Source organism: Aulonocara stuartgranti (assembly GCF_965226115.1).
Source record: "Aulonocara stuartgranti genome assembly, chromosome: 2".
NCBI lineage: Eukaryota > Metazoa > Chordata > Actinopteri > Cichliformes > Cichlidae > Aulonocara > Aulonocara stuartgranti.
Genome location: NC_138940.1, coordinates 24029614 through 24057175, shown reverse-complemented (window position 1 = coordinate 24057175; position 27562 = coordinate 24029614). Strand labels below are relative to the sequence as shown.

At 39.2% G+C, this 27562-nt stretch overlaps 1 protein-coding gene across 2 annotated transcripts; it reads left to right on the top strand.

The window, feature by feature from the left end:
- Window positions 1–559: 559 nt before the first annotated feature.
- Window positions 560–26937, top strand: stag2b (STAG2 cohesin complex component b). Of its 2 annotated transcripts, none has more exons than XM_082506753.1 (34): window positions 560–787; window positions 2836–2960; window positions 3036–3117; window positions 3233–3376; window positions 3480–3576; window positions 3786–3862; window positions 4051–4255; window positions 5380–5531; window positions 8827–8900; window positions 9010–9133; window positions 9273–9371; window positions 9535–9614; window positions 9776–9883; window positions 10018–10129; window positions 10244–10361; window positions 10460–10563; window positions 11396–11488; window positions 11587–11676; window positions 11813–12016; window positions 12371–12441; window positions 12555–12642; window positions 12787–12867; window positions 12966–13058; window positions 13356–13530; window positions 13621–13760; window positions 13971–14072; window positions 14187–14335; window positions 18442–18570; window positions 18800–19026; window positions 20030–20252; window positions 21387–21491; window positions 21576–21702; window positions 22600–22674; window positions 24987–26937. In XM_082506753.1, the coding sequence occupies exons 2-34, from the start codon at window positions 2920–2922 to the stop codon at window positions 25008–25010; spliced, it is 3813 nt and encodes a 1270-aa protein (XP_082362879.1). In that variant the 5' UTR covers window positions 560–787; window positions 2836–2919; the 3' UTR covers window positions 25011–26937. The 2 variants fall into 2 exon arrangements, with proteins under 2 accessions (XP_082362879.1, XP_082362878.1); XM_082506752.1 differs by having other exon boundaries at window positions 21573–21702.
- Window positions 26938–27562: the final 625 nt, after the last annotated feature.

Genomic DNA, 27562 nt, shown 5'->3' with positions numbered 1-27562 from the left:
TGAAGTGATGGCAGATGGTAAAATATACAAGAACTGACCCAAATTAATCAGATTTAGAAACAGATTTTTAATTTTTGTGCAGCATTTTAGTTTCAATTATGGTAAAAATCATTACTCATATAGAGTAATGATCTTGTAGGAATTAGATCTGTATTTTATTAAGTATCTCGTGACGGACCATCAGGTGTCATCTTTACATACCTCCACAATCTTCCTAAAGGACAGTAGGGGAGGGTGTTTTAACCCTTACAGCAGAATTGGAGAACTGTCTTATCTGATGTGCTAAACAAAATACCTTGTCTATATGTTGCTTAGCTCCTTAGTTTGTTTTTGTTTGTGTGTAAGTTGTCACTGTGAACTGGGAGGGAACTGCAGACGAGAACCATACAGATTTGCTACGATACTTCAAATAGTAACATCCTAGGTCAGTATTGTGTGCTCCTTTTATACATACAAAACAAATGGCTAGAAAAGCTAGCCCACGGAAAACAGAGGCGGTAGTGTTTCCGTGCAGTTCTCGTCAGTTACCACTAGATGTCAGGCTATAAACCGTGCATTCAGTGCGAGTATTGTGGCCGCTAGGTGGTAGCTCTGCACCAGGATATCCTCCTCCCAGGTCGTCGAAACAACAAACCGAACTACGGAGCAAGCGGGGTGAGAGAACGTCCGAAACCGCCTCTGACCGCGACTTTTAAACTCTTTTTACAGAATTGTGGCGGAATTCAGACGGAGGCTGTATACGAGTAGTAAAAGTTACGATTGTACCGGGACTACATTTCACAACAAGGTAAGTTAGCTGTAAAATGGCGGAGAGCTATCTGGAACTTAGTTGATTTGTATTTTGCTAGCTGTCTCGCTAGCCAGGCTAGCTTTAGATGAGCGCAGAGCGCGGATGTCTGCCTGAACCAAGTCGCTTCGCTAGCTCGCGGAACATGGCTACTTCGGTTGTTAGCAGGCTAACGAACTGGATTTTTTACACAGCGGCGCAAAATACGTAGCTCGGAACAGACCGAAGCGTTTTATTGCCACAACCGACTTACTTGCACTTTATATATTTGTAAACAAAGTGTTTGTTGCTTATGCAATACGGTACTGGAACTCCCGAGGCAAGATGGAGGACGCAAGGACGTGATGTTTTTTTTAGGTAACGTTAGCAGTAGCTCTTAGCATTGCTAACTAGTGGGAGTTATTTTCAGCTCGTCCATTGGAGTTTATCTGCTATTATTTACTTTATCTTCGGACGAAGACTGGTTACGAGTGACACGTAGACAGAAATTAGTTAATGTACACGGCAGCATTGCTGACTAGCCTTATTGTGTTCTGGCTAATATTAGCTTACGCTAGTACAGAAAGGCTTGCGTTGTTTTGTTATTATGGTCCAACTAGTATAGCAATGGTAAACGCTGGCATGTTCTGAAAATCTGACGATATTGCATTGTATGCGCTTCTCGTTCTTCTTATTTGGCTATTCATAGTTTGTTTTCCCTAAGTAGCGCATGCTTACTTCATCAAATTTCAACTAGCTGACGCTGGGGAAAATACGCCAAAAATCCACGGTTACTTAGCTACTCGCGCTAGCACCAGCAGCGCACCGGCGTCAATTTTGACAGGAACCGACGAAGAGCGGCTCCGTGTCGGCAGCGTTGGGGTGAGCGGAGCCGGTAGTTGGTGGTATAGTTGTCCTTGAAAAATTCACACAGTTGAGTTTCACATTAGCGTGTTTTTTGTTATATAGCATTCTTTACTGTCGTTTCGCATTAACAAGTTTATGAGATACACTCCCCGATTTGGCGCCACTTTTTCTGTCTGCACGAATCCCGTCTTGTCATGCAGTATCCCCCTCACTATCAAGGAAATGGGTACGGTACCAAACTCTCAAACCAAGAATTAACTGTGAAAAGCTGAAACTCACATAGTCATAGAAACATCATCATATTGAGCACTACTCTTTGCTTTGTTGTTAGCTGATGTTAACCAATTTCACGTTTACTATTTAATTCACAGTAAACAGTAATAACCTGTAATTTGGCACGCGTGAGCCTTCATTTTGCGTGAAATTGTAAGAATCAATTTGCTAACGTTACTTTCGATTTAAATCGGATAGTCGGCCTTAAAGTTTACTAAGTAATTGTGTCTGGTTTAATAATGGAAGAATGACAACGTTGTGTATGTTAGCTCTAAGTGTACTAGGACTGAAAGAGGGACTCACTGCACCCAACCTGGTGTATAATGGGTGGAGTTTGTCTTTTCCAGACTGAATCGTTTACTCGGTAGGGCTTTTATTGATTTCACTGACTGCTACAGAAAAAATTACATTTGGTTCAGAGTGGACATGGTATTAGTCCTGATTTGAAAAGTTACTTCTACTTGCTACTTTGATCTGTGTGCCACTAATTTACACTTCACAACCATGCAATAGTTTCCCTGTGGCCTGCAGAATCTTGTTGATGTTGATACTGGCATTTGATTGGTTGAGATATGTATGGGGCGGATAGGGCAGTGCCATATTTGGACATTGAGGAAGACACTCCGGTCTTGATTGTATGACGTTGTCTGTAAACCCAGGAGAGCAGAGAAAGGGAGGGAGCCAATGGTTGGACAGTGAGCATGACAGGAGCGTTTGTGTCCGCCCCCTGTTACCATGTGAAACCTTTTTTTCTTTTTTCCTCTCTCACTCTCTCTTTCAAAGACATCAAAGTAACATTTGCTCACTACAGATGCTGTGATTTCTGGAAACACAAAGTGTTTATTTTGTTTAGTTTTCAGTGTTGCTGGTGAAATGTGCAATAAGACTGCATGTGTAGCACTCTACAACAATTCTGCTCCATATTCTAGGTCACATGCAACGTCTCCTGCCTTGTATTTTGTGAGGATTATAAGCCAGTCGTAAGTTAAAGTTATCCAGAAGATGTTGCAACAATGATAGCACCAGAAATACCATCAGAGTTCGCCTATACTCAGTAAGTATCTACTAATAGTTTACATTTATTGTTAAGGTTGATATGATATCTCATGCAGTTATTTGTTTTTGTCAGGGATACAGACACTCGATTCTCCTCAGACACAGACTTCTCTGAGGATCCTGATGGAAGGAGTGCAAATTCAGCTAAAGGAAAGGTATAGATGCAACAAATGGACCATTGCACAAGTATTGGTAACACACATTGTTTTTCTTTCCTTACGCTCTGCAGTGGTTCTCAGATTTATATTTGTTTTTTCACTACTTTCCCAGGGTGGAAAGAAGGGGAAGAAGGCAGCAGGGGAGAAAGGAAAAGGAGGGAAAGGAGCAGGCCGTATAAATGGCCACCACCAAGAGAATGGCATGGAAAACATGATGCTGTTTGAGGTTGTGAAGCTGGGAAGGAGTGCAATGCAGGTATGAACAGGAAACCCTTTGAAATTGCCACCTTTTTTCCCTTTTCTTTTACTCAGTAAGAGAAAAAAATACACAACTTGTGCTTGTCCCCATCTTCTTGCAGTCTGTTGTTGATGACTGGATTGAATCTTACAAACATGACAGAGATGTTGCACTGTTGGATCTCATCAATTTCTTCATCCAGTGCTCAGGATGCAAAGGTATTTATGTTTCTCAGCTTCAGTACGAATACTACATGATTGGCTGTTTTTTAAACTATATTGAGGAAGTATGTAGTCTTTGTTGTCCTGCAGAACCTCCCTCCACTCATCTGAATCAGTAGTTCTGCTTTTCCACTCAGGAAATTGTCTTCTGTCTAACCTCTTTATTCTTCATCTTCTCCTTCTTCTTCTGTGTTTTTTCCTGTCAGGTGTGGTTACTGGAGAAATGTTTCGCAACATGCAGAACTCTGAGATCATCCGACGGATGACAGAGGAATTTGATGAGGCAAGTTACCACATTAGACTAATAATCACACCATATTCGCTATAAATCACTTAAGTTTGATTTCAGATGCCAAATACAGAATTCATGTACGTACCAAGGACAATAAACTTTGCTAATTTGTGGTAGATAACTGCCACTTGTACTAGTCATTGTAGTGAAGGACTGTCGTTCCTCTGTGTACTTTGCAGGACAGCGGTGACTACCCTCTAACCATAGCCGGGCCCCAGTGGAAGAAGTTCAAAACAAGCTTTTGTGAATTCATTTCGGTGCTAGTGCGCCAGTGTCAATACAGTATCATCTATGATGAGTATATGATGGACACAGTCATCTCCCTTCTCACCGGACTATCGGATTCCCAAGTCCGAGCCTTCAGACACACCTCAACACTGGCAGGTAAGATTGTGTGTGTTTATGAATTATATTTAAGTGTTTGTGCTGATTTACAATCAATAGCTTCTTTTCCAAGCATACAACAGTTAGCTAGCTGGGAAAAGTTGTGTGTTTTAAAGGTTCTTCCTTGTTGTATCCTTGTGTTTGAACTGGAGACTCATTTGTAGTGCTCTTGGATATTTATGAGGTCAGAAATTTTCATTGGTGTAAACTCTAGTTTTTTTTTTTATACAGTCTGCACATTTTGTTTCATAGTAGTATTAAAGTTAATAACCCCAGTGATCAACCTAGATGGGCCACCTGCACAAATGTTTTAAGTTATTTTTTGTGATTAGATTCTTTTAAATGTTTTTACACTCCTAAGGGCAGGGCAACTGAAGTCTTTATTATGAGCATGTTGTGTACACATGAACACTTAGGATAAATGTAAGCAGCAAAGGGGGATTTAAACGCATAAAAAAAACGCAGAAGAATCTTGATCATATGCTCTACAATAATCCGAGCTGTGTAGAACACATAGGCGATATTGTTAGGCTTAATGCTTACTCTGTCACGTGGGTACTGTGACTATAAAACATACAGGGGTTTTTTCTATCTGGAAAGTTGTTGTCATGAACTTTCAGTATGCTTTTTTTTGTGCTTCTGTTTGGGTGTGAGTGTTGGTCTTGGCAGGCTGGCCTGTTTCAGCTGGTGGATAGTTATTTTAGATAATACACTAGTTAATGATTGTTCTCTGCACCTAAGCTACTGTGTTACCCAGATGTTGCTAAAACTGGATTTATTCATAATCAATTTGCTTTGAGTTTGGTGACTTGTCGTCTTTTGTAAAGCATACTTGAATTCAAGGTGTCTACTTAGTCAGAATTAAAGGAACCCAAACATTTTATTTTTTTTTTCTAAAATACAAATATTGTTCCAGTTGTGACCATTTCACCATCCTCTAAATTTAAGGTATTGCAATTTTGCTCTGTAGTGCAATCAGAACTAACTTTCATTGCAAATTATTAATACCAAAACCCACTGATGTCAGATAAGCTCACATAACTTAATGAGAGATAGTTTTGAAATAATCTACAGATAACAGAAATTATTTTATTTCTTCATGTTCTTTGTTGTGTTTTTGACAGCCATGAAGCTGATGACAGCCCTGGTGAATGTAGCTCTAAACTTGAGCATCAACATGGACAACACCCAGCGCCAGTATGAGGCAGAGAGAAATAAAATGGTCGCTAAAAGGGCAAATGACAGGCTGGAGCTGCTGTTGCAAAAACGTAAAGAGGTAAGCATTGCAACAATTGGTTGCATTTGTTTTTGTCATGCAGCTTATTACATTAAGCACATGTCATGTTTATTCATTTGTACGTTTGACACTTAAACTTCACATTGAAAACTGGTTTGTTTGAGTAGTGATTTGGTAATGTATCAAAATAATTGGCGACTGTTTCTTAGGGCTCTGCCACATTGTATCATCAGCTATAGTACCGGTATACATTTTTACGTTAAAAGTATCCTATCGCATAGGGCTGCACGATTTTGCATAAAATGAGAATCACGATTTTTTTTTTTGCTTAGAATTGAGATCACGATTCTCTCACGATTTTCTTTTCCAGTATAAATATTTATTGCACTTATTAACTGCACATCAACTTCGTAACAGTTGAGACTGAACATAAAAACAATAAATAAACATAAAAACAACAAATGTCTCACATTTTGTCGTTTCCGCCAAATGTTGTACTGCTTGTAATTCGTCTCCACCTTTGCTCGACACTGCGTGTATAGAGCAGGTAGTGTAACAATAGAAAAATAGTTGCGGGACGGCACTGTGTAGCGTTTGTCTAGGGTGTTGATCATTTTCCTAAATCCCTCGTTTTGCACAGTGTTGATGGGAGCCATATCTTTGGTCAGGTGATAAGTAATAGCCTCCGTAATTTGTTTGTGCCTGCGGGAGTTCGACGTGTATAGGGAAGCGCTGTATAAGGTTCCCGTTATTGATGTTTGGGTGGTTGACCGGGACGGATTTTCTCCAGTCACTTTCTCGTCATCCCTGACGTGCTCTCCGTTGTTTTTTTCCCTGCTAATTTTAGCAGCCAGCTTCTGTATCACGTGGTATAAGGCTCCGCCCTTGTCATTTGTTGAGCAGGAAGAGTGAGCGCTTGTTTTCATGCAGATTACGTCCCGGATCAAAATGCGGTACAATCGTCGTCGTCTCTTTTTTCTTTTTTCTTTTTTTTTAAAATCGTTGTCATTTGGAAATGAGATCGCACATAAGTATGAATTAAGCTCGCGATTTTCTAACGATTAATCGTGCAGCCCTACTATCGCAATATTTTTACTGTAGCAAAACCATTTGTTTACGTTCTTTTGTGTGTACAACAAGGAGACAAAGCCAGGCATGTCTGAAAGTAAGAGCATTGTGTCACACTCTAATGACAGTTTCGTACCTAAAAGAGAACTACTTCAACAATCTCCAACAAAGCACTGATATTTGCAATGTATATAATATATACAATATATACATATACAACTGTTCCCCATAAATGTGGAAACAACACATTTATTGAGATAAAAACATACTGTTGAGTAAAACCAGGCTACAAAGGAAGGAGATGCTTACAGCTGGAGATGTTTGACCCAAATAGAAAGAAAAAACTTCATCTTCCACATGTATGAAAATGTTGTACAAGTTTCTGATGAATTAGAATTTAGATTTATGTCAGCTTTTGTTAAAGTATTAAACAGTTATATAAAACTTAAAGTTTACAGGACAAACGCTAACTAGACTTCTACTTCTGTGCTTGCATTTTATTTATGCTGTTGATGGTTATAATGCTGACAAACTACAACTGTAGTTTGTCATCCATGACAGTAGCTTATGGAAAAGAAGGATTGAAAACACCCCTCATTTATTTGCATTAAATGCTGCTTTTCCTTCAGTTAGACAAAAACAGGAGCAGTTGGGTAGGCTGTATAGCCTCAAAAATATATCACAATATTTTGAGAAAATTTTCAATAATGTATACTTTTTTAAAGTTCATAAATATTACAGAAAATTGCTTAATTCAGAGAGATGCGGTGCATAAGAAAGGTGTGCCCTGTGTTTAAAAGACTTGTTGCATTTGTGTTGGCAAGCATCGTGTTGACTGTTGAAGTGGAGCCACACTTTTGAAAGTTTAATTCTGTGTCTGTGTGCACGTGCTGCATGATGCTGCAGCTGAGAGGCATCTCTTCCCTGCCCCTTCCACACAGGCTGTGAGAAGGACGTCTCTTACAGCTTGAAAGTAACAGAAATGACTAATGCTTCAATCTTGGTGCAAATGAAAATTGAAGTTGGAGAGATAAATGTTATTGCTGTTCAAGGTCTGCCTGTTAATGTGACTGCATGCATTTCAGATTTATGCCCTGTTCAAGCAGATTTGCAAATGTTACTGTGTCTGCCCTAGTGCACATACTCTCATGTTCTTTTTCTCCATTTTTGAAAAATGACCAGAGTCCTTTAGACACGAAGCCAACACATTCAGATGCCATTACATTAATTGAAAGCAGCTATAGATTTTTAAATATTGCCAGTGTAGCTATGTAAATGAGGTAAAAGTGTAGCATTGATGTGTGAGAATAATGTGTATCATCTAGCACACAGTAAAGTTGAACTGTAAAGAATGGATCCATTTTAGATTTAGCAAATTAGTAACAAGCTTTGAAAACTCCCTGGTAACCAAATCCATTTGAACAGATAAATTTTAGCCTACTCTGTTTAGGTGAAGAAAACTACTTTGGTCCTTGATTTGTTTAATTTGTAAGAGCGTCTGTGCAGAGTTGTGGAACACAATGGGCTTAACTGGTTATTATGTTTCAGCAGCTGGAGACGGTGTTGGCAACAACACAGCGCTTTGTACCCATTTCCCCCGTGAAGTGGGAGGACACAGACCAGTTTCTCTCAGAACTTTTTTGGGGGGGGGGGAGTGATAGTCATTGCATACACAGTATATTCTTCTGAACTAGAGTATTTATTGAATTGAACTTTGTTTCAAAATAAGGACTCTATTGTGAATCAGAGATGACGATACCAGAAATCTCAGGTGATTTGTGAAAGATTCACAGTATATTGTTTGTTCTTTATTTGTTCCTTTTTTTTTTTTTTTTTGTGGTCACCTCAAAGAATTGAAACCAGTATTCTACAAAATCAACAATTGATGTTAAACTTGGACTCTCCCCAAGTCATGAAAGAACCTATATAACCATGTAAACAGGAATTACTGTAGCTTGTGAGCAGACATTTGTTGGTTTAGGAAGAATAGTGACTGCTGCTCCTCTGTAGGTGGTGAACCCATAATGCCAAGTGTTATTTAGCCTGTATGGCGGGTTTATTGGTTATATAACAGCAGGTCCCACAGGGCATCCATCTGTTAGTTCACTGTGCAGCCACACCGCAGCATGGTGGCATAGTTGACTGTCACACTAGTCTTATTATGTTAACAATGCATCCTGACCACCAGTTATTGTTGCAGTCTGGTCAGTTGCTGTGTTTGTGTGATAAAATGCGCTGACATGGTTTTTTCTGCTCTTAATTTCAGCTCCAGGAAAATCAGGACGAGATTGAAAACATGATGAACGCAATATTCAAAGGAGTGTTTGTGCACAGATATCGGTATGGCCTTACGTCAGTCAGCATCCAGTCTTGAACTTTGTTATCACTGTCTTTTCTACAGACTGCTAACAGCCCTCATTCGTTTTTTTATTAAATAATGTTTTAACAGGGATTCAATAGCAGAAATCAGGGCGATCTGTATAGAAGAGATTGGAGTGTGGATGAAACTCTATAGTGATGCCTTCCTCAACGACAGCTATCTGAAGTATGTGGGATGGACGATGCACGATAAGGTGGGCAATACAAAGGACTCTGAATTTTTTAAAAGCTCCTCTTAAGGTGTATACTTAATTTATTTTATTTTATTTTTTTAAAAAGAGTGTGTTGATAACTGCAGTAACCAGTAATGGATACTTTCGTACTCTATTCCAGCAAGGTGAAGTACGTCTAAAGTGTCTCACAGCACTGCAGGGCCTCTATCACAACAGAGAACTCAATGCCAGACTGGAGCTCTTCACCAGTCGCTTTAAGGTCAGCACCACCTGCTGGACAACTTAAACACAACAACTGTATTTGTTCCATACTTGGAGAAACAAACTCCATGGGCTTGTCTTTATTTAACTATGCTTTCAGTAATTCAGGAGTTTGCGAGGCAAAATGACTCATTAAGTTTTCTGTCTCTCCTTTTGTTTAGGACCGCATCGTCTCTATGACTCTTGACAAAGAATATGATGTAGCAGTACAAGCTATTAAGCTACTTACTCTTGTCTTGAAGTAAGTGGTTGTTTTTGATAATATGTAATGTTGTTCAGCACAAGTGATTGGGACGTAGTTTATACTTCAAGGCTGAGCACTTGTAAATTTTGTGATTTGCATCAAGTACATGTGTGCTACTGATAAAGTCTTTGTAATTTTCTTTGTATTTGTTTCTGCAGTAGTACAGATGAGGTGTTGACTCCTGAGGACTGTGAGAGTGTCTATCACTTGGTGTACTCGGCACACAGGCCGGTCGCAGTTGCAGCTGGAGAATTCCTTTTTAAGAAGTATGTTAGACATAAGTTAAGATTTCTAGCTTCAGGCTTGTAGTGATTTTTGTTTACAGTTCCAAGAAATAGTATATCAGCTGTTTGAGTTAGTATTCCATGTGATTCCCAACTAATGAAAAATATTCTCAAAGATTGTTCAGCCACCGAGAACCGGAAGATGAAGGTGCCCCTAAAAGGAGAGGCAGACAAAGTCCCAATGCCAACCTCATTAAGACCACTGTCTTTTTCTTCCTGGAGAGTGAGGTACATTATCATGCTATATTTTCTGTTCTCACATTTCTGTCTTTATTGCGCGTACTGTTTTGTAAACAGTATCAGTGATCCATCCCTCATCTGTTTGAACACTTATTCCATCAGCTCCACGAGCATGCGGCTTACCTAGTGGACTCACTCTGGGAATGTGGTGCAGAGCTACTGAAAGACTGGGAGTGTATGATCAGCTTACTGCTAGATGACCCGTTGCCAGGAGAGGAAGGTATGGCACTGGGTTTTTTTCTTTCTTTCTTTGTACTGGTATGCAGTTGAGAGCACTATTGTGATTTATTGATTTCTCTGTTTGGTTTTTCTTCGCAGCTCTCACAGACAGACAAGAGACGGCTTTGATTGAAATCATGCTGTGCACTGTACGCCAGGCTGCTGAGTGCCACCCACCTGTTGGAAGAGGAACAGGGAAGAGGGTAAGAGTGGCTGACACGCTAAAAATCACAAGCCAATACTAGTCATGTCTGTTTGTTGGATTATGCTGTCTTTGTGCTGTTCTCCTAATCGGCCAACTATCCTGGGATTTCTTTGGTGACAGTAATATTATAGAGTTAATTATGTTAAATTGGTTAACTCTTTATGAACCTTCTGAAACACGGCCACTTAAAAGATCTACAGATCCACGTCTGTTCATAGGTCTTCAAATAATTGTCAGCCAACTTGTTGTTTGATTATTTATTTATTTTTGTAATTTTGCTGTCTGAAGTGCAACATGTAGGCTATCAGAGGATAAGACTGTTTGCTAAGATTGTTTTAATGTATATACTTTCTGTTGCTCATTGTCGTGGTGTTTGATTTTGGAGATAAGAACAGTTCTGGGATATTCTTCATGTTTTTTTTTTGTTTTGTTTTTTTTTTTTGTTTTTTTAAACAGTTGAAAGTTGGTGCATAGCTTCACTCTGCATAATTGTAGATACTAAACATGTACTTTCTGTCATGTTTCTACTGCACTTGCATACTTTCTTTATTTTAATGAGTTTAACCACAGCTGCTTTCGGCCCTTTTTATGCAGTCCTTCTGAGTTGTTTACAACACATCGATTTCTCAGTTTTCTACTTAAATTATTTAGGAAATTCAGTTAAAAGCTAAAAATAAAATTCCCCAGATGCGCCAAAAAAGATTAATTAATTAATGTAGTTTACATTTACCCTAAATGGTGGTGTTTGGTATTAAGAAGTCAGAGTACACTTTCTGAATGGATGAATGGAGACTAGTTGTGTGGTCTAATGTGGTTGCATCACACATCAGGTGATGACAGCTAAAGAGAAGAAGACTCAGCTGGATGACAGAACCAGAATAACAGAGCTGTTTGCTGTGGCTTTGCCCCCTCTACTGGCAAAGGTATGTCGTCATCCACTCAGCTTTCTTAGAAGCAATCTTCCTAAGGAGGTTGTACTTTTAACAGTACAGCATCATTGTGCTCTTTATGTGCTCCACAGTATGCCGTGGATGGAGAGAAGGTGACTAACTTGTTGCAGCTTCCGCAATTCTTTGACCTGGAAATTTATACCACAGGGCGTCTGGAGAAGGTAAGACAAATTGGCTTGTCGGACAGCGCTAATCAGATCAGAACAAATTGGATTAATGTATTTAACATATTAATGTGATTGTTTATCACACACACGCGATGCTAATATCTCTTATCTCTCGCTCTCCTCCATCCAGCACCTGGAATCCCTGCTGCGTCAGATCAAAGAAATTGTGGAGAAGCACACAGACACTGAGGTTTTAGAGTCCTGCTCTAAGACTTACCACGCCCTCTGCAATGAGGAATTCACAATCTTTAACAGGGTGGACATAGCCCGCTCCCAGCTGCTGGATGAGCTGGTGGACAAATTTAATAGGCTATTGGAGGACTTTTTACAAGAGGTGAGAGTAATAGTGCGCTTAAATGTCCAGCATACCTATAAGTCCAGTACAACAGAAACTAGCTCAACATAAACCATGAAAAGAGCACAGCCTCCATTATTTGTGTTCTGTTCTAGCTCTGTCACATTTCATAACTCTTCATTTATTGGTACTGGAACTTATCCTGTTGTACAGAAGTCTTATATATAGCAAGGATGAAAATACTTGATGTGTTGTGAATGACCTTACCATATAGTTTGTAAAGAAGCTCATCAGAAATTTTCACCTTTCTGGACAATCTGAAAACTCCAGTTTGTTTTTATTTATGATAACATTAAAGATCTTGACCTGTTAAAATCACTTTTTTCTGTACAGGGTGAAGATGCTGATGAAGATGATGCTTATCAGGTTTTGTCAACTCTAAAGAGGATCACAGCTTTTCACAAGTATGTTTTCTCAGAAGTATTTTCTATGTGATTTTATCTACGTCTGCTGCATTGTTGGTAGATTCAGTGTGCACGTTTTTGAAAGTGATGAGACGTCATCAACTCTTTTGCAGTGCACATGACCTCTCGGGATGGGACCTTTTTACCAGCAACTTCAAGCTGCTTAATACTGGCATAGAGAACGGGGACATGCCTGAGCAGGTAATATATATATATATAAGTTACTCTGCATAATTTTGTTTTATTTTTATTAAATGCTCGAAAATACTGATACATTTTTTCTTTTTCTTTTCTTTTTTCTTTTGTGTGGGTTTTTTCTCTTTCTCTCTCACTCCTTGTGAGTAGATAGTCATCCATTCACTGCAATGTACCCACTACGTGATACTGTGGCACCTGGCCAAGTTATCTGAGGGCAGCTCCAGAAAGGTGAGGTCTAATCATATTTCATTGCTATTTTGTGCTGTTTTAACAGATTTAAGCAGCTATAAATGTAATGTTTTAAAATGCGTTTGTCTTTGTTTCAGGATGATCTGGTGACCCTGAGGAAGCAGATGAGGGCATTCTGTATGATGTGTCAGCGCTACCTCACCAACGTTAACACAGCTGTCAAAGAGCAGGTGACACAGATGAGAAAGTGACAATTATCCATGTTTAAAAGTGCGCGTAAAATCAACTTGAAAGCAAAGCAAGAACACCTAAAGTACATGGACTTTGTGCAGCTGAACAGACTTTCCTTTTAACTCTGAAGTGGTGGTTTTGTTGCCCCTTATTGCAGCTACAATGGATGTTTTTTAAGCTCCAGAGCACTTATAATGTATCTGCTTAATTCGAAATCTAATTTGTGATCATTTTGTTTAGGGCTTGTGCACACAGAGTTTTAACTTTGTTCTTTTCTTCTTCGTTTTTTTCCACAGGCGTTCACCATCCTGTGTGATCTCCTGCTCATCTTTAGCCACCAGATGGTGTCCGGAGGCAGAGAACACCTGGAGCCCCTGGTCTATTCTCCAGAGGACTCACTACAGTCTGAACTGCTCTCGTTCATCATGAACCATGTCTTCATAGACCAGGATGATGACACAAATAGCACAGGTATGAATATGCAGATGTGCAGTTTTGGCACTGCACTGGCCAAAGTGAGGAAGTAGCTAATGGGATTTCAAATTGTTTGTTCCCCCTCAGATGGGCAACAGGACGACGAGGCAGTAAAGATTGAAGCTCTGCACAAGAGAAGAAACCTCCTGGCTGCCTATTGTAAACTCATTATCTACTGTGTGGTAGAAATGAGGACTGGAGCTGATATCTTTAAACAGTACATGAGGGTAAGCTTAAGCATTTGTCATTTTAAAAATATGCAGTTGTGTATTACCCCCATTAACTGTGAATATAAGTAACTCTTACAGGAAAAAATAGTTGTTTAATTAACACATTTGCTGTTGTCCTGACCTTGGGCACATGCATGCACACACGCACAAAATTCTTCACGACCTTTCAATGTTTTTCCTGTTTGTTTGTTTGTTTTGCTTTTACAGTATTACAATGATTACGGTGATATCATCAAGGAGACTATGAGTAAGACTCGGCAAATTGACAAGATTCAGTGTGCCAAGACGCTCATCCTCAGTTTGCAGCAGGTCAGTGTGCACACTGTTGCTCGCATATTAATTAATTCCATAATTGTGACCTTCTGCTCATGCGTCCCAGTGGTTAAGATGTTATCTAATGTTCCATATCTCTCTGTGTCCTAGTTATTTATTGAAATGGTGACTGAACTGGGTCATGGCTTTGATCGCTCCTCCTCGGCATTCTGTGGAATCAAGGAGTTGGCACGTCGTTTTTCTCTAACTTTCGGTCTCGATCAAGTCAAAACCAGAGATGCCATTGCCATGCTGCACAAGTAAGGCTTTATTCTGCTCATATTGGGTTACAAAGCTTTTCTTAGATTTTGGCCCCGTATCTGGGAACTGTCATGTTAGACAAATTACTTCTTGAATACTGTGTTTCCTTTGCCATGTTGTTTTTTCTCCGGATTTTGGAGAGGCTTAATGCATGAAATGTTACACTCTAGCCTTTTCCAGTACAGTAAGTATTGTAGAAAAACATGTTTAAAACAAAACAAAAACACAACACTGAACTGCAGAAACATAAAGGATGGCAACCAACCGTTACATATTTGAGCCGTGTGAATGAAATGAGCCGCACAGACTTTTCTTAATATCTGATGGTGGATCATCACTACTAGGGCTGGGCCATATTATACCGTTCACGGTAATACCGGTATAATGTTAGGCAACAATAGGAAAATGAAATATCGCGATAGAATATGAGTAAAACGCGCATGTGCAGTGCCTTTGTTTTCATACGCACATGGCCGATTGTTGAGTGAAACAGATGAACCAGAATTGGTTTGTAAAAATGGTGCAACTTCAGTGATGTGGAACTGGTTTGGTGTTTGTCCGTCAGATACACGACAAAGCACTTTTTTTTGCAGAACATGCAAGCGGCCGTCGTTATTGTCGTATTTGTCGGACTAAGATGCTCTTAAATCTGGGAGTAATCTGGGTCCTAAACTCCTTATTCTTCAGTTCAAACGAACACTGCAGCATCACTGAGCGTTAAAAACTGTCTAAATTCTTTCATCTTTAATAAAACGATCAGCATTGCTGCTTTACCAGGTGTAACTATGAAGTTTAACTTCCAGGCATCCATTAAAACAAAATTTATTACATTTAACAGAGTTAGAAGTTAGCAGGAAGTTAGCTCGCTAGTTACCTAAGCATGATATTGCATGTTCTGACTGAGAGATTTCTGAAAAAAATCAAACGTACAGCTCTGCTATCACTTCCAACATAAATGAAGACAGGAAACTAAACAGCAGTGACGTTTGTAGGGTTACTGAAGTTGGGCTAGCTGGTATATAATGATGTGCTACGTGATCACTAGCGACACAGCTATGTTAGCATAACATAAACAGGGAAGCTGGAGGACGAACACTAACACTTTTCCACTTATAAAAGTTAACGTGAAGGTTCCTCATGGTTAGAGACAAATGCAATCGCATGGCAGGGTGCTGTAAACAGACCAAACTTCAGTCAGGAGAACAACTGAGATAATCCATCCACAATACGAGGTTAGTCATTAATATACTGCAACAACATGGGAATAGAGCAGCTGCCAGAGAATTCAACATTAATGAATCAATGGTACAGAAGTGGAGGAAGCAAGAAGAATGAGTTTAATAAAGTTTGATTTATCTGACTGCTTTGTTTCGCTTGATGTGCGTTATAATCCCGTGCACCTTATGGTCCGAAAAATACGTATTGCATACTGCAGTTTAATTTTGCAAAGCACCTCTTTTTAACTTCAGTGGATATTATATATGGTTATGCTCAGGATATGTCAGCCCATTTCTACTGGAAATGCCTTTTGGTTAAACTTTCAGCAAGGAATTTGTATTTGCACTGTTACATTTTTATAAAGCTTTAATGTACATAAAAACCAGCTTCTTATTTAAGTGAAAATAAATGGAAGGTTTTCTTTTTGCGCTAGTAATGTTGTGGAGTTGTATTTTGTCTCGCATCAATTATATCGTCAGTTATATCGTTATCGCAAATTTTCAAATATATATCGTGATAAATATTTTTGGCCATATCGCCCTGCTCTAATCACTACTATCATTTCAACTATCTTCTCTAAAAACAAACTATTGCTGTGGTAGAAATCTATTTTAATACTGTTATAAGTGGTGGAAAATTGGTTGTTTTAAGCATTCAATCTTCTTGGTGGCTTGTTTCTTTCATGTGAATTGTTAAATCTCTCACAGTCAGTGAGTGCTACGTTATATTGGACATCCGGAGCGAAATCTCTGATGAAACATTGGTACTAGTAAACCTTTATCTGTTTGAGCCAATCAGTTTCACAGATTAGTATTATTAAATTTGTTCCAATTCAAAGAGTTCTGAAAGAAGGCCTAAAACTACTTAAGTTATTACTGGAAATTGAATTCTTTTGTTCCATGGTGCAGAGAGAAGAGTGCAAGAGGACTGAAACAGACAAAAATAAATGTATAAAAGTAGTTCCCATTAATTGTTGCTATAGACCCAGAATCTTACAATATGCCTGCCTAGTTGGGTCCAGTACACTTGTCATGAGGTCATATTTTAAAATGTGTACTAAAGAGGTAGTAATTCTGACAGCTCTCTCTAGTATTTCACAGGTTTATTTTATATAAAGTAATATTACACTAAAATGGTAAATGGCCTGCATTTGTATAGCGCTTTACTCAGTCCCTAAGGACCCCAAAGCGCTTTACACTACATTCAGTCATTCACCCATTCACACACACATTCACACACTGGCAATGGCAAGCTACATTGTAGCCACAGCTGCCCTGGGGCGCACTGACAGAGGCAAGGCTGCCGGACACTGGCGCCACCGGGCCCTCTGACCACCACCAGTAGGCAAACATGGGGTTAGTATCTTGCCCAAGGATATTTGGCATGCAGCCTGAGATCGAACCACCGACCTTCTGATTAGTGGTTGACCTGCTCTGCCACCTGAGCTACAGCCACCCCTTTAAACTGTTTTAAAGTAGGCATGCCACAACTTTCATTTATTGAAAGTTGTGGCATGACTACTGCAACTTGCTTTACTTAAGTGGTACGAATCAAATGCTGTATGTGTTCAACACACTTAAGCTACTGATCTGATATGGGGCCAACAAGTCACAACAGTTTGTTTTTATATTAAGAATCCGATAACCTAAAATATTCAGTGGTCCATTCTCAGTTTGTTACATTTAGGAAAGGTAAACCGCTAGCCTGTAATAACAAATGAGTGTGCTGTTTGAGCAATTAACAATCTAATTAGTGAAGCTCTATGTAGGTACCATATTATACAAATAGTTATTGAAGCAGATTATTTTTTTTTATCTTTTGATTTTGAAAGGTCTCTAAATGTTGAAAATCCCAGTGATTCCAGCCTCAGCATCTAAGGATATGCACAGGGTTGCTGCTCTTAACTCAGATATTTTACGACAGTAGGAATGAGTGATATGTTCCACATAAACCTTTCACAAAAAAGCTCAAGATCCTGTTGAGACTTTTCAAAATAAACTGAATCACGTGAAAGAGCAGATTATTTACAGATGAGAATTAAAAAAGTTAGAACAGGCTTTTCCCCGCAACACGCTGTGTATTAAATACAAAGAAAACGGCAGCCGTTACAACTTATGTTTAAAAATGTATAGTTTCATACATCGGTTAAAACACTCGACTCCAGGTAAAGGATGCGCAGCTGGAAACACTTCACGCAAGTCGAGCTGCCCGAGATTCACATAATTTACAGAAATTTTTGTGATTGGTCATATCGCACAGCCCTAGTTCCAGCGTTTGTTTTTTAAAATCATACGGAGTACAACTAGCTAGAGACTCGGTGAGGCTATGCTGAATGAGCTTACTTTGTTTTAGTTTTGTAGTGTTAGCTGCAGAGTTTTCTCTCAGGCTTTCAGACAATCCTGGTACAGACTTGGCTGCTGATGCTTGAGATGGTGAAGTAAGTTTAGAAGTACTTTCCCCCATTCGATATTACAGGCATCTTGCACTCCTTCCATATTATTGTGGTCTGTTCTGTTTCTGCTCGTTTGTATCCAAAATATTTCCAAACCACTCAAGTAGCTGCTCTTTTGGGAATTAAATCTTCAGCGGTGATGCTTTAGCCATGTTTGCAGTCACTTTCACAACTTTAATAACTTCATGCTGCATGATCGACGTTAGCGTAATCCACTGTGTAATAGGGTGATTTGTTTTTACACCATCGCGATATAATATTTATTTATTGACCCGGGGCAAAACCAAAAAATACCGGTATTATCATGAATGATGTGCGTATGCACACCTCTACTACACAGTTAAGATGAACTGCTTTTTGTTTAATGTCCACAAAACGTTGCTAATCCTTGCTCACAGGTCTTTCTTTTTCTCTCTGCCTCTGTGCTTTTCTCAGGGATGGTATTGAGTTTGCATTTAAGGAGCCTAGTCCCCAAGGAGAAGGAAGCCCCCCACGCAACCTGGCTTTCTTGGACATCCTCAGCGAGTTCTCCTCCAAGCTTATGAGACAAGACAAGAGGACTGTGTAAGCTGATTTTCTTCTTTTCTCCCCCCTCTGTTTTTGGATGGGAAGCTTCAGTATCTCAGTGGAACAGGTGTTTGTGACAACTGGTGCAACTGGTGTTTCTGATGCATGACAGCTTTTTTGCAGCTTCGAATGCCCCAATTGGAATGTGCACCTGGTTTCACGTGTGAAGTTTGTCCTGTGTATTTCGTATTTCATTTTCTCAAGATGACCTCCCTCTTCTCCCCAGCCACATGTACCTGGAGCGATTCATGACGTTCCAGATGGCGCTGCAGCGAGAGGACTGCTGGCTTCCTCTCATCTCCTACAGGAATTCCCTACAGGCTGGGGGCGATGATGATACCATGTCTGTGATGAGTGGCTACTCCAGCAGAGGCTCTTCCGTTCGCTCCAAGAAGACTAAGCCTCCTGTTGTTACAGCTGGAACTTCAGCAGCCAAGAGGAAGTTGCCAGAAGGTATTGTTTACTCAGGAATATTAAAATAAAAGTGCTTAATTATAGTGCAGGTGGAAAAAATATATTGATTTTTAGTTTGGTTTAAAAAGATTAAAGCTAGCAGGTTTCTATAAACTATAAACATGAATTAAATCGGAGAAATGCATACAACTCAGCCAGGCACGATGTTACAAACACAGAGCCCAGATTAACCCAGATGTCTTCTCACTAGCCTGCATGGGTGGGGTTAGGAGATTAAACAGCAGATGTTAGGAGGGAGTCAAAGTACTCTTTAACAGTCAAAAAACCTCTCTTGTGTATGTTTGCTTCGGAACTATTCATGACAGGATATCGCTCTGATTTCAAGAAAAGTAGAGTTTACTGGCCCCAAGGCAAAGTCCAAGCCTTCTTGGTTATTTTAAAGCCCCTAACTAATAAATGAGAAAGCATAAAAGCTCCATACAATCACCATCAAGTTTGTTTTTGTTTTGTCCTTTACAAGTGATACTTCATGTTTCTGATGTTATGGCTTAATTTACAGCTCCAGAGAACATTACTCTGTTGCCACCAGAGCACTTAAACAGAATGCCATGCTAATTCATATTGTGGACAAATTAAGCCAAGAATAACGGTTAATAATAGGTAGATATGCTAGCCTTTATCAATGTGACAACACGGCTGAGTATTGTGGCTCACTGGAGGCTGGGGAGAGACGGCCCACCGTTTTCATTGTTGTGTAATTTTCCAGGTGGTTTCTGTTCCTGGAGTGCCAAACACACAGACATGCTCAGAACTGTATTTCAGTTGTATGCTTCTTCTGTGAACTGTGGCAATCCCTGCCCCTGGTGCAAGGGTTAATGTGTTGCTTTTGCCATAGCAACCAAACAAAATCCTAAATTTTGATTCTCCTCAAAATCAGCATGGCCAGGACAATAGAGCTTTGCATTGCTAACTTATGCAAAATGTATAAAAATGAGAATGTGTGTGGTTGTTTGAAACAAACTCTTTGGCTTTTCCCGTGCAGAGGAGAGCAGCAGCAGCAGCGAAGTCTGGCAGCAGAGCATGCAGACTCCAGTCATGATGCCATCTCCCCATCTCACCTCCACTGCCATGCGGGACCCTAAGAGGGCACGTGATGACAGCTTCATGGGGGTCTACCCCCTCCCTCACGACCAGCAGCAACCCCACCAACACCCGCAGCACCATCAACCGACGCCCCAGCACCACCAGGCATCCATGGATTACAAGTATGCATGCCTCAGTCTTTCATTGCTGCACTATTGCTGTCATGTTCAGCACAGTAATCGTTACAGGCTAATACACGCTGCTTCTTTCAAATAAAAACATTTTTACTGTAGAGGACTTATTGATTCTTCACTGTCCTTAGATGCAAAACCTCTGAAAACTTTGTTTATAAGTGCGTAATAAAATACAAGTACACTTGAGTTGGCAAGACCACACATAGGTTCAAAGACTCAAACACATTACTTAGGTCTGTAACATATCAGTGTGAAATTATTAGCGAAGCATTTTGATGCACAATAATGAGGGCAGTTTTGATAATGACCTATTACCTAGATAAATCTCTAGGAAAAGAACAAACACATTAGGAGTCTTTACAGATTTGCTATGTGTCTCTTAATCAGCAGAGAATGGGCAGATCAATGAGGAAAAATGGTGTCTGAGCTTCAGAATTGAATTAATCAATCTGCCTACATGATATTAGTGAGCAGGATTTGGAATAGTGCCTCTAACTAAGTTGAGATTATATAAGATGAGTAGTGAAAAGTTGTAGCTTCTCAAAGTACAGGCTGAGAAAACTGGAAGTAGCCTGGAGCTACAGCAGTAACCACTTACTTTCCTTTAGCATCTCCAATTACTCAAAAACCCCACAGTCCAACATTAACGTTTTTTCCCTCTTCTTTCTTTGTTGACCCTATAATCTCAAAGCTCTTTAATGACCATTTACTTTTAATTAATTATCTGTTATTTGAGCTTATCCCAATGTTTCATACTATAACATTTTATAAATACATCTAGGCTCATATCCAGGCCGATTATTCAGGCCAGAGCATCACTTATTCTCTGAGAAAAGGTTTGGACTGGAATGAGCCAAAATACATTAAGACAGGGTTCAGTGTAATTGCCCATTTGCATGCTATTAATTTGGAGGGCAAATGGTAGCAAAATGGTTGTGCCTAACAGCCTGCCAAGTGTTGGTCCTACTGGGACAGTGACTGACTAGTTTATTTATCCACCCTGAGTTTTTACAGGCATCGGGCCAGTGTGCAACTAAGTTGTATCCTCATGGTATCCCCAGTAAAAACACCAGACAGTTGTGGGTCAAAACATGGCTAAATAATGTGCTCTCATATATTTAGTTCCCAGGTGACGTGGATGCTGGCTCAAAGACAGCAAGAGGAGGCACGCCAGCAAGAAAGAGCCATGAATTATGCCAAGCTCAGGACCAATCTGCAGCATGCTATGTAAGTCACAGGCACACCTGTATGCCGATGTGTAAATCTGAAGACTGGGTACACTTAGTAATTATTTAATGGTTTGCTCAGCAGTCGTCGCGGCACTGGGCTCATGGAAGAAGACGAAGAGCCGATTGTGGAGGATGTGATGATGTCATCAGAAGGCCGTATGGATGACCTCAATGAAGGCATGGACTTTGACACCATGGACATTGATCTGGTGAGATACATGCATTTTCATGAGTTTGTACTTGGTGTACAAACATTAAGATGTCCTCTAAAGCGCTGTGATACAAGCTTGTGTCTTCTTGTGATCTAGAGGAAACTCTAGATCACAATTAAAGTCGGTTTTTGTTTTTTGTTAATGGTCTTGGAAGGCAAATCAGCATTTTACACAAGTATCTGTTTCTAAATTGTCTCTTTGTCATTTAATGATTCAGTTTGATGGTAGTTGGAGATTAACAAAGAAAATTAACCCTTTTACAACTAAGTTCAGAATGTATTCTGATGCATTTGTGTAAGTGTTTTTTATTGCACAAACTGCCAGCATAGGATGTAACCAGGCACCTTGTTTTGAATGTTGCCCGTAATAGAACTAGCACAAGTCAGAAATCATTAAAGAGAAATGTTTGCTTGTGGGAAGAATATATGTCTTTTTCTTCTTCTTTTTAAAGTATGTACTTGCCAGTACATTGCAATTGTTGGTATACCATGATCAAAAAAGACAAATTTATTTTCATCATTTATGCCAACACCACAGATTTATGTATGCCGAGTGTAAAGCCAGAACAAAATTTGATCCGAGGCTAATACCCCTCTTGGATGCTGGAGCTGGATTCCATGAGATGGGCTCCAAATGTCATGTTGAATCAACCAGAAGACTGTACAACTGTCCTCGTTTCTCTAAATTCACTCTACTTGAATGTTCCAAACACATGCTGAAATTACATACCTCCTATTTGTTTTTTTAAGTATTGTATGTTGGTTCTGTCGATTTCTGCAGTCTCTGCTTTTTTTTCTCTCTCCTTTTTTTTAATATATGGGGGTAAAGTTCTAACAGTGGGTGGGAGTAGTTGTTTGACAGTCTACTAAATATGCCGTTTCTTAAATCTCATAGCCACCCTCCAAGAACCGCCGTGAGAGGTCTGAGCTCAAGCCCGATTACTTTGACCCTTCTATCATGGATGAATCGGTAAGCAGCATCAAGATCAGGATCCTGTACTGATCCTGCTCACAATCTTATATTTTGTTTGTTGATGTCTGTTACATGTGAAGCGACACAACTGTTGGGAAGTAAATTGCAATTGCCTGCCTTTTTAAGCTAGACCAGCTGCTAGCCTGTTTTATTTGGGTTGTGAATAAGGCTGTGCATTTTGACAGGCTGAGCTGACTAACCTTAAGCCAAGTGCAACATTTCTTTTTGGTGAGCAGAGCAACCATTAGGCTTGTATAAATGATTTTTATTTATGTCTGACTGGATATCCAGCCTTAAATTCTTGTTCCAGACTGTCACAAAACCTCTGGGAAGGTTTTTTTTCTTTCTTTCTTTTTCCTCCTCTTCTACAGGGAGTGCAGAATTATTAGGCAAATGAGTATTTTGTCCACATCATCCTCTTCATGCATGTTGTCTTACTCCAAGCTGTATAGGCTCTAAAGCCTACTACCAATTAAGCATATTAGGTGATGTGCATCTCTGTAATGAGAAGGGGTGTGGTCTAATGACATCAACACCCTATATCAGGTGTGCATAATTATTAGGCAACGTCCTTTCCTTTGGCATGGTGGGTCAAAAGAAGGACTTGACAGGCTCAGAAAAGTCAAAAATAGTGAGATATCTTGCAGAGGGATGCAGCAGTCTCAAAATTGCAAAGTTTCTGAAGCGTGATCATCGAACAATCAAGCGTTTCATTCAAAATAGTCAACAGGGTCGCAAGAAGCGTGTGGAAAAACCAAGGCGCCAAATAACTGCCCATGAACTGAGAAAAGTCAAGCGTGCAGCTGCCAAGATGCCACTTGCCACCAGTTTGACCATATTTCAGAGCTGCGACATCACTGGAGTGCCCAAAAGCACAAGGTGTGCAATACTCAGAGACATGGCCAAGGTAAGAAAGGCTGAAAGACGACCACCACTGAACAAGACACACAAGCTGAAACGTCAAGACTGGGCCAAGAAATATCTCAAGACTGGTTTTTCTAAGGTTTTATGGACCGATGAAATGAGAGTGAGTCTTGATGGGCCAGATGGATGGGCCCGTGGCTGGATTGGTAAAGGGCAGAGAGCTCCAGTCCGACTCAGACGCCAGCAAGGTGGAGGTGGAGTACTGGTTTGGGCTGGTATCATCAAAGATGAGCTTGTGGGGCCTTTTCGGGTTGAGGATGGAGTCAAGCTCAACTCCCAGTCCTACTGCCAGTTTCTGGAAGACACCTTCTTCAAGCAGTGGTACAGGAAGAAGTCTGCATCCTTCAAGAAAAACATGATTTTCATGCAGGACAATGCTCCATCACACGCGTCCAAGTACTCCACAGCGTGGCTGGCAAGAAAGGGTATAAAAGAAGAAAAACTAATGACATGGCCTCCTTGTTCACCTGATCTGAACCCCATTGAGAACCTGTGGTCCATCATCAAATGTGAGATTTACAAGGAGGGAAAACAGTACACCTCTCTGAACAGTGTCTGGGAGGCTGTGGTTGCTGCTGCACGCAATGTTGATGGTGAACAGATCAAAACACTGACAGAATCCATGGATGGCAGGCTTTTGAGTGTCCTTGCAAAGAAAGGTGGCTATATTGGTCGCTGATTTGTTTTTGTTTTGTTTTTGAATGTCAGAAATGTATATTTGTGAATGTGGAGATGTTATATTGGTTTCACTGGTAAAAATAAATAATTGAAATGGGTATATATTAGTTTTTTGTTAAGTTGCCTAATAATTATGCACAGTAATAGTCACCTGCACACACAGATATCCCCCTAAAATAGCTAAAACTAAAAACTACTTCCAAAAACATTCAGCTTTGATATTAATGAGTTTTTTGGGTTCATTGAGAACATGGTTGTTGTTCAATAATAAAATTATTCCTCAAAAATACAACTTGCCTAATAATTCTGCACTCCCTATAGAACAATGTAAGGCTAAGTAGAGCCCTGTGTGACTGGTTTATGTTATCTTTAACAACCTTTTTGATCACAAAAATGAAACTAAATCATCAGATTGGAGCAGTTTTGTCTGCGCTAAATACTTCAAATCTTGTTCCATTAAGGTTTTTCTGAGGATATAAACCATTTGCGATGTACTTGGCTTTTACCAATCTTTTTGCACGGCTCAGAACCAGCCTGATTAAGATCAGGATTTCTCAGTAACTGTTAATTTAGTTTGGAAACTGGTTGAAAACGATCATGTTCTGTCAGACTTTAATCATTACTGATGTAGATGGACATTCAATCATGTAAACATCCATGAGAGTGCAGTGTGAAGTCTGTATTAATGTTCTGTTTGTTTCTTCCAGATGCTTGGGGTGTCCATGTTTTAAGCTAATATCCAGATGATTTTGACGCTGGGATGAGAGAAGAGGCGCTTTGTATTTAAAGAGAATTTTAGAAGTGAAAACAGAAGTGTTTTCTGTAAGAAAAGGCAAAAATGAAAAAAAAAAAAAAAGGAAAGAAAAAAATCTGGCTTGTACTTTACGTGGACCAATGACAACCCACACTCAGTGTTGCTTGCTCAGAGAGGACTTTGTTTCAAATATTTACTTTTATAATCTTGGGTAAGCTCTTCCTGTTCAGAAATAGCGTAACAGGCCACTTCCAAACCTATTAGAGATGAGACATGTCTGAAGAAAAATCAGTAATAGCTTTTTGTTTTCCTTTTTTTTTTTTCTCTTTCTTTTTTTTTAATGGGGATGAAATGGTGTGTTTAACTTAAGAAACATTTTTGTTTATGTCTAACCCTTTTTACAATTGTAGTAAGTTACCAGGTGTGAAGTAGTAATTTATAAACGGACTGTAGTAGCTTGCTTGTACTGTGTTAGCCAAGTGGATGGAGGTCTTTATGTTTCTGTGGTTTTTTTTTTTTTTTTTTTTTTTTTTCTTCTTCCCCCCTTTCTCCCTTTTGTCTGTTTCTTCTTCCTGTTGTTGGCCCTGAGTTGAGGTCCTAATAACCACTGGTGGTTAAGATGGTTAAGATGTCATGTAGAATCAGTTAAGATCCCTTTATGCTGTGAAGATTCCTATAGAGTCCACTGAATGCTCCACGCTGTAAGTCCCAGAGCTTAGCCCAAGATTTGGATCACTCCTTAATCACCATCTTACCAGATACATATGTACACCTTTCCCCCTCAAAATGAGCTTTTTTTCCCCTTCTTCTTTTTTAATCCCAGTAGTACCACTGTGTGGGCTCTGGGGGATAACGGCTCGGTCAAAGAAAATCACCTTTTTTCTCTTTAAAATCCAGCAGCATAATGTTGAAATGGGTATCTCTACATTTTAAATAAAAGTTATATATGAATCGGTGCTGATTTTATATATGTGCTTTTGGTTTATTATTTTCTTATTTTCAACTTTTCAACCTTCAGTCACAAAGTGAGAAATGTGTAAGTAAAACCTAAAAAAAATGAAAGCATGTAAAGCCATGCATCAAGGAAGATTTTTAAATTTGTATTTTTATGTTTTGTTCTTTTATTTTTATTTTTTCTTTGTCTTGATAATGTCTTCGGGTTTCTACCTTTTTTCCTACATGTAAATTAGTTTGGATAAAACTAATGAAAAGACTTGTGAAATTCAGCTTTAAGGTTTTCTCAACATTTAAAAAAAGAGTCCGGTCACAAAATACTTCTAGATTTCAAATGTTAAAACTGTAAGGTAGTCATTCAGCCAATACTGAAGATGAAAGTTATTCAGCAGCGCTGTGGCAGCTAGACAAAGCTTAGATTTTGACATGTATTTGTCACACACAAGTTTTAATGAAATGTTTTGTCTACTGAGGTTTTTATTTTGTAGTCATTCCATGCTTAAGCCTTAAACATGCTTGTGGAGGTCACATTTTCTCACAGTAATCTTCCATGTCAGAGGATCAGTCATGTTTAAAGGTGGATAATTGGCTTCTTAGAACATGAAATATGAGGTGGTCAGATGTAATGTGATAAAGTAGATAAACAGCCTATATGTGTTTTGCCTAATTATTTTATGTAAGTAAAAAAGAAAAATTCTTTTAAGGAAAAAAGTACTGTTTATTGTTTGTTACTTACCACTACATCGGTATAAATTCTTATTAGATCATGTGTATATATACAAAATTTTATTTCTTTCCTTCATTTTGGCCATGTCTGTGTTTTATTTTGTCAGCACTCTTGCCTACACTCTGAGTTGTTGTCTATTATCCCATCCTCTTTCAGTCACTCTGTTTTCTGATTTGTACTTGTCTGGAGACAGTAACTTTTGAATAAAAATCAACACATTTCATCTGTGGTACTTTTTACTTTTGACCACAAGAAACAAACTGCAACTAATGGAGCTATGACTAATCGGGCTGCACAGTAGACTTCTTATGTTCTCTTTGCAAAGCCTAAATATGGTGTGGTTTGGTGATTCCAAAGGTGGAGGAGGCTGAAACGTATACAGTATCAAGTGCACCTCAACATGTTAACAGTTGATTAATATAAAGTTTAAAAAAAAAGGCAAAGTGTGTAAATCTAAAAACGAAAATCCGATTATCCTTAACACTAGAATATGGATAATAGTTAGCTTTCATACTAACGATGTAGGTAGGAAATGGAAATTCACATAAATAAAATATTAATTGAACGAAAAGTGTAGCTAGCGGTTAAGTTTTTGAATTGGGTTTTAACATATAAAGCAGAGAAACACTACGGATATACATAATTAACAACAGTGTTTATGTCTAGATGTAAATTTAGCCTAAAGTATGGCTCGGAGGCAAACCGTTAGCAAGCTAGTAACTGTTAAAGCAAATTATACTACAGGTAAACACAGAGTTGTTGAACAAACAATGTAAATTTCAGTGGATGGCGGATGTAAATAAAATGTAAATTTGACTAAAGTATGGCTAGGAGGTATACCGTTAAAC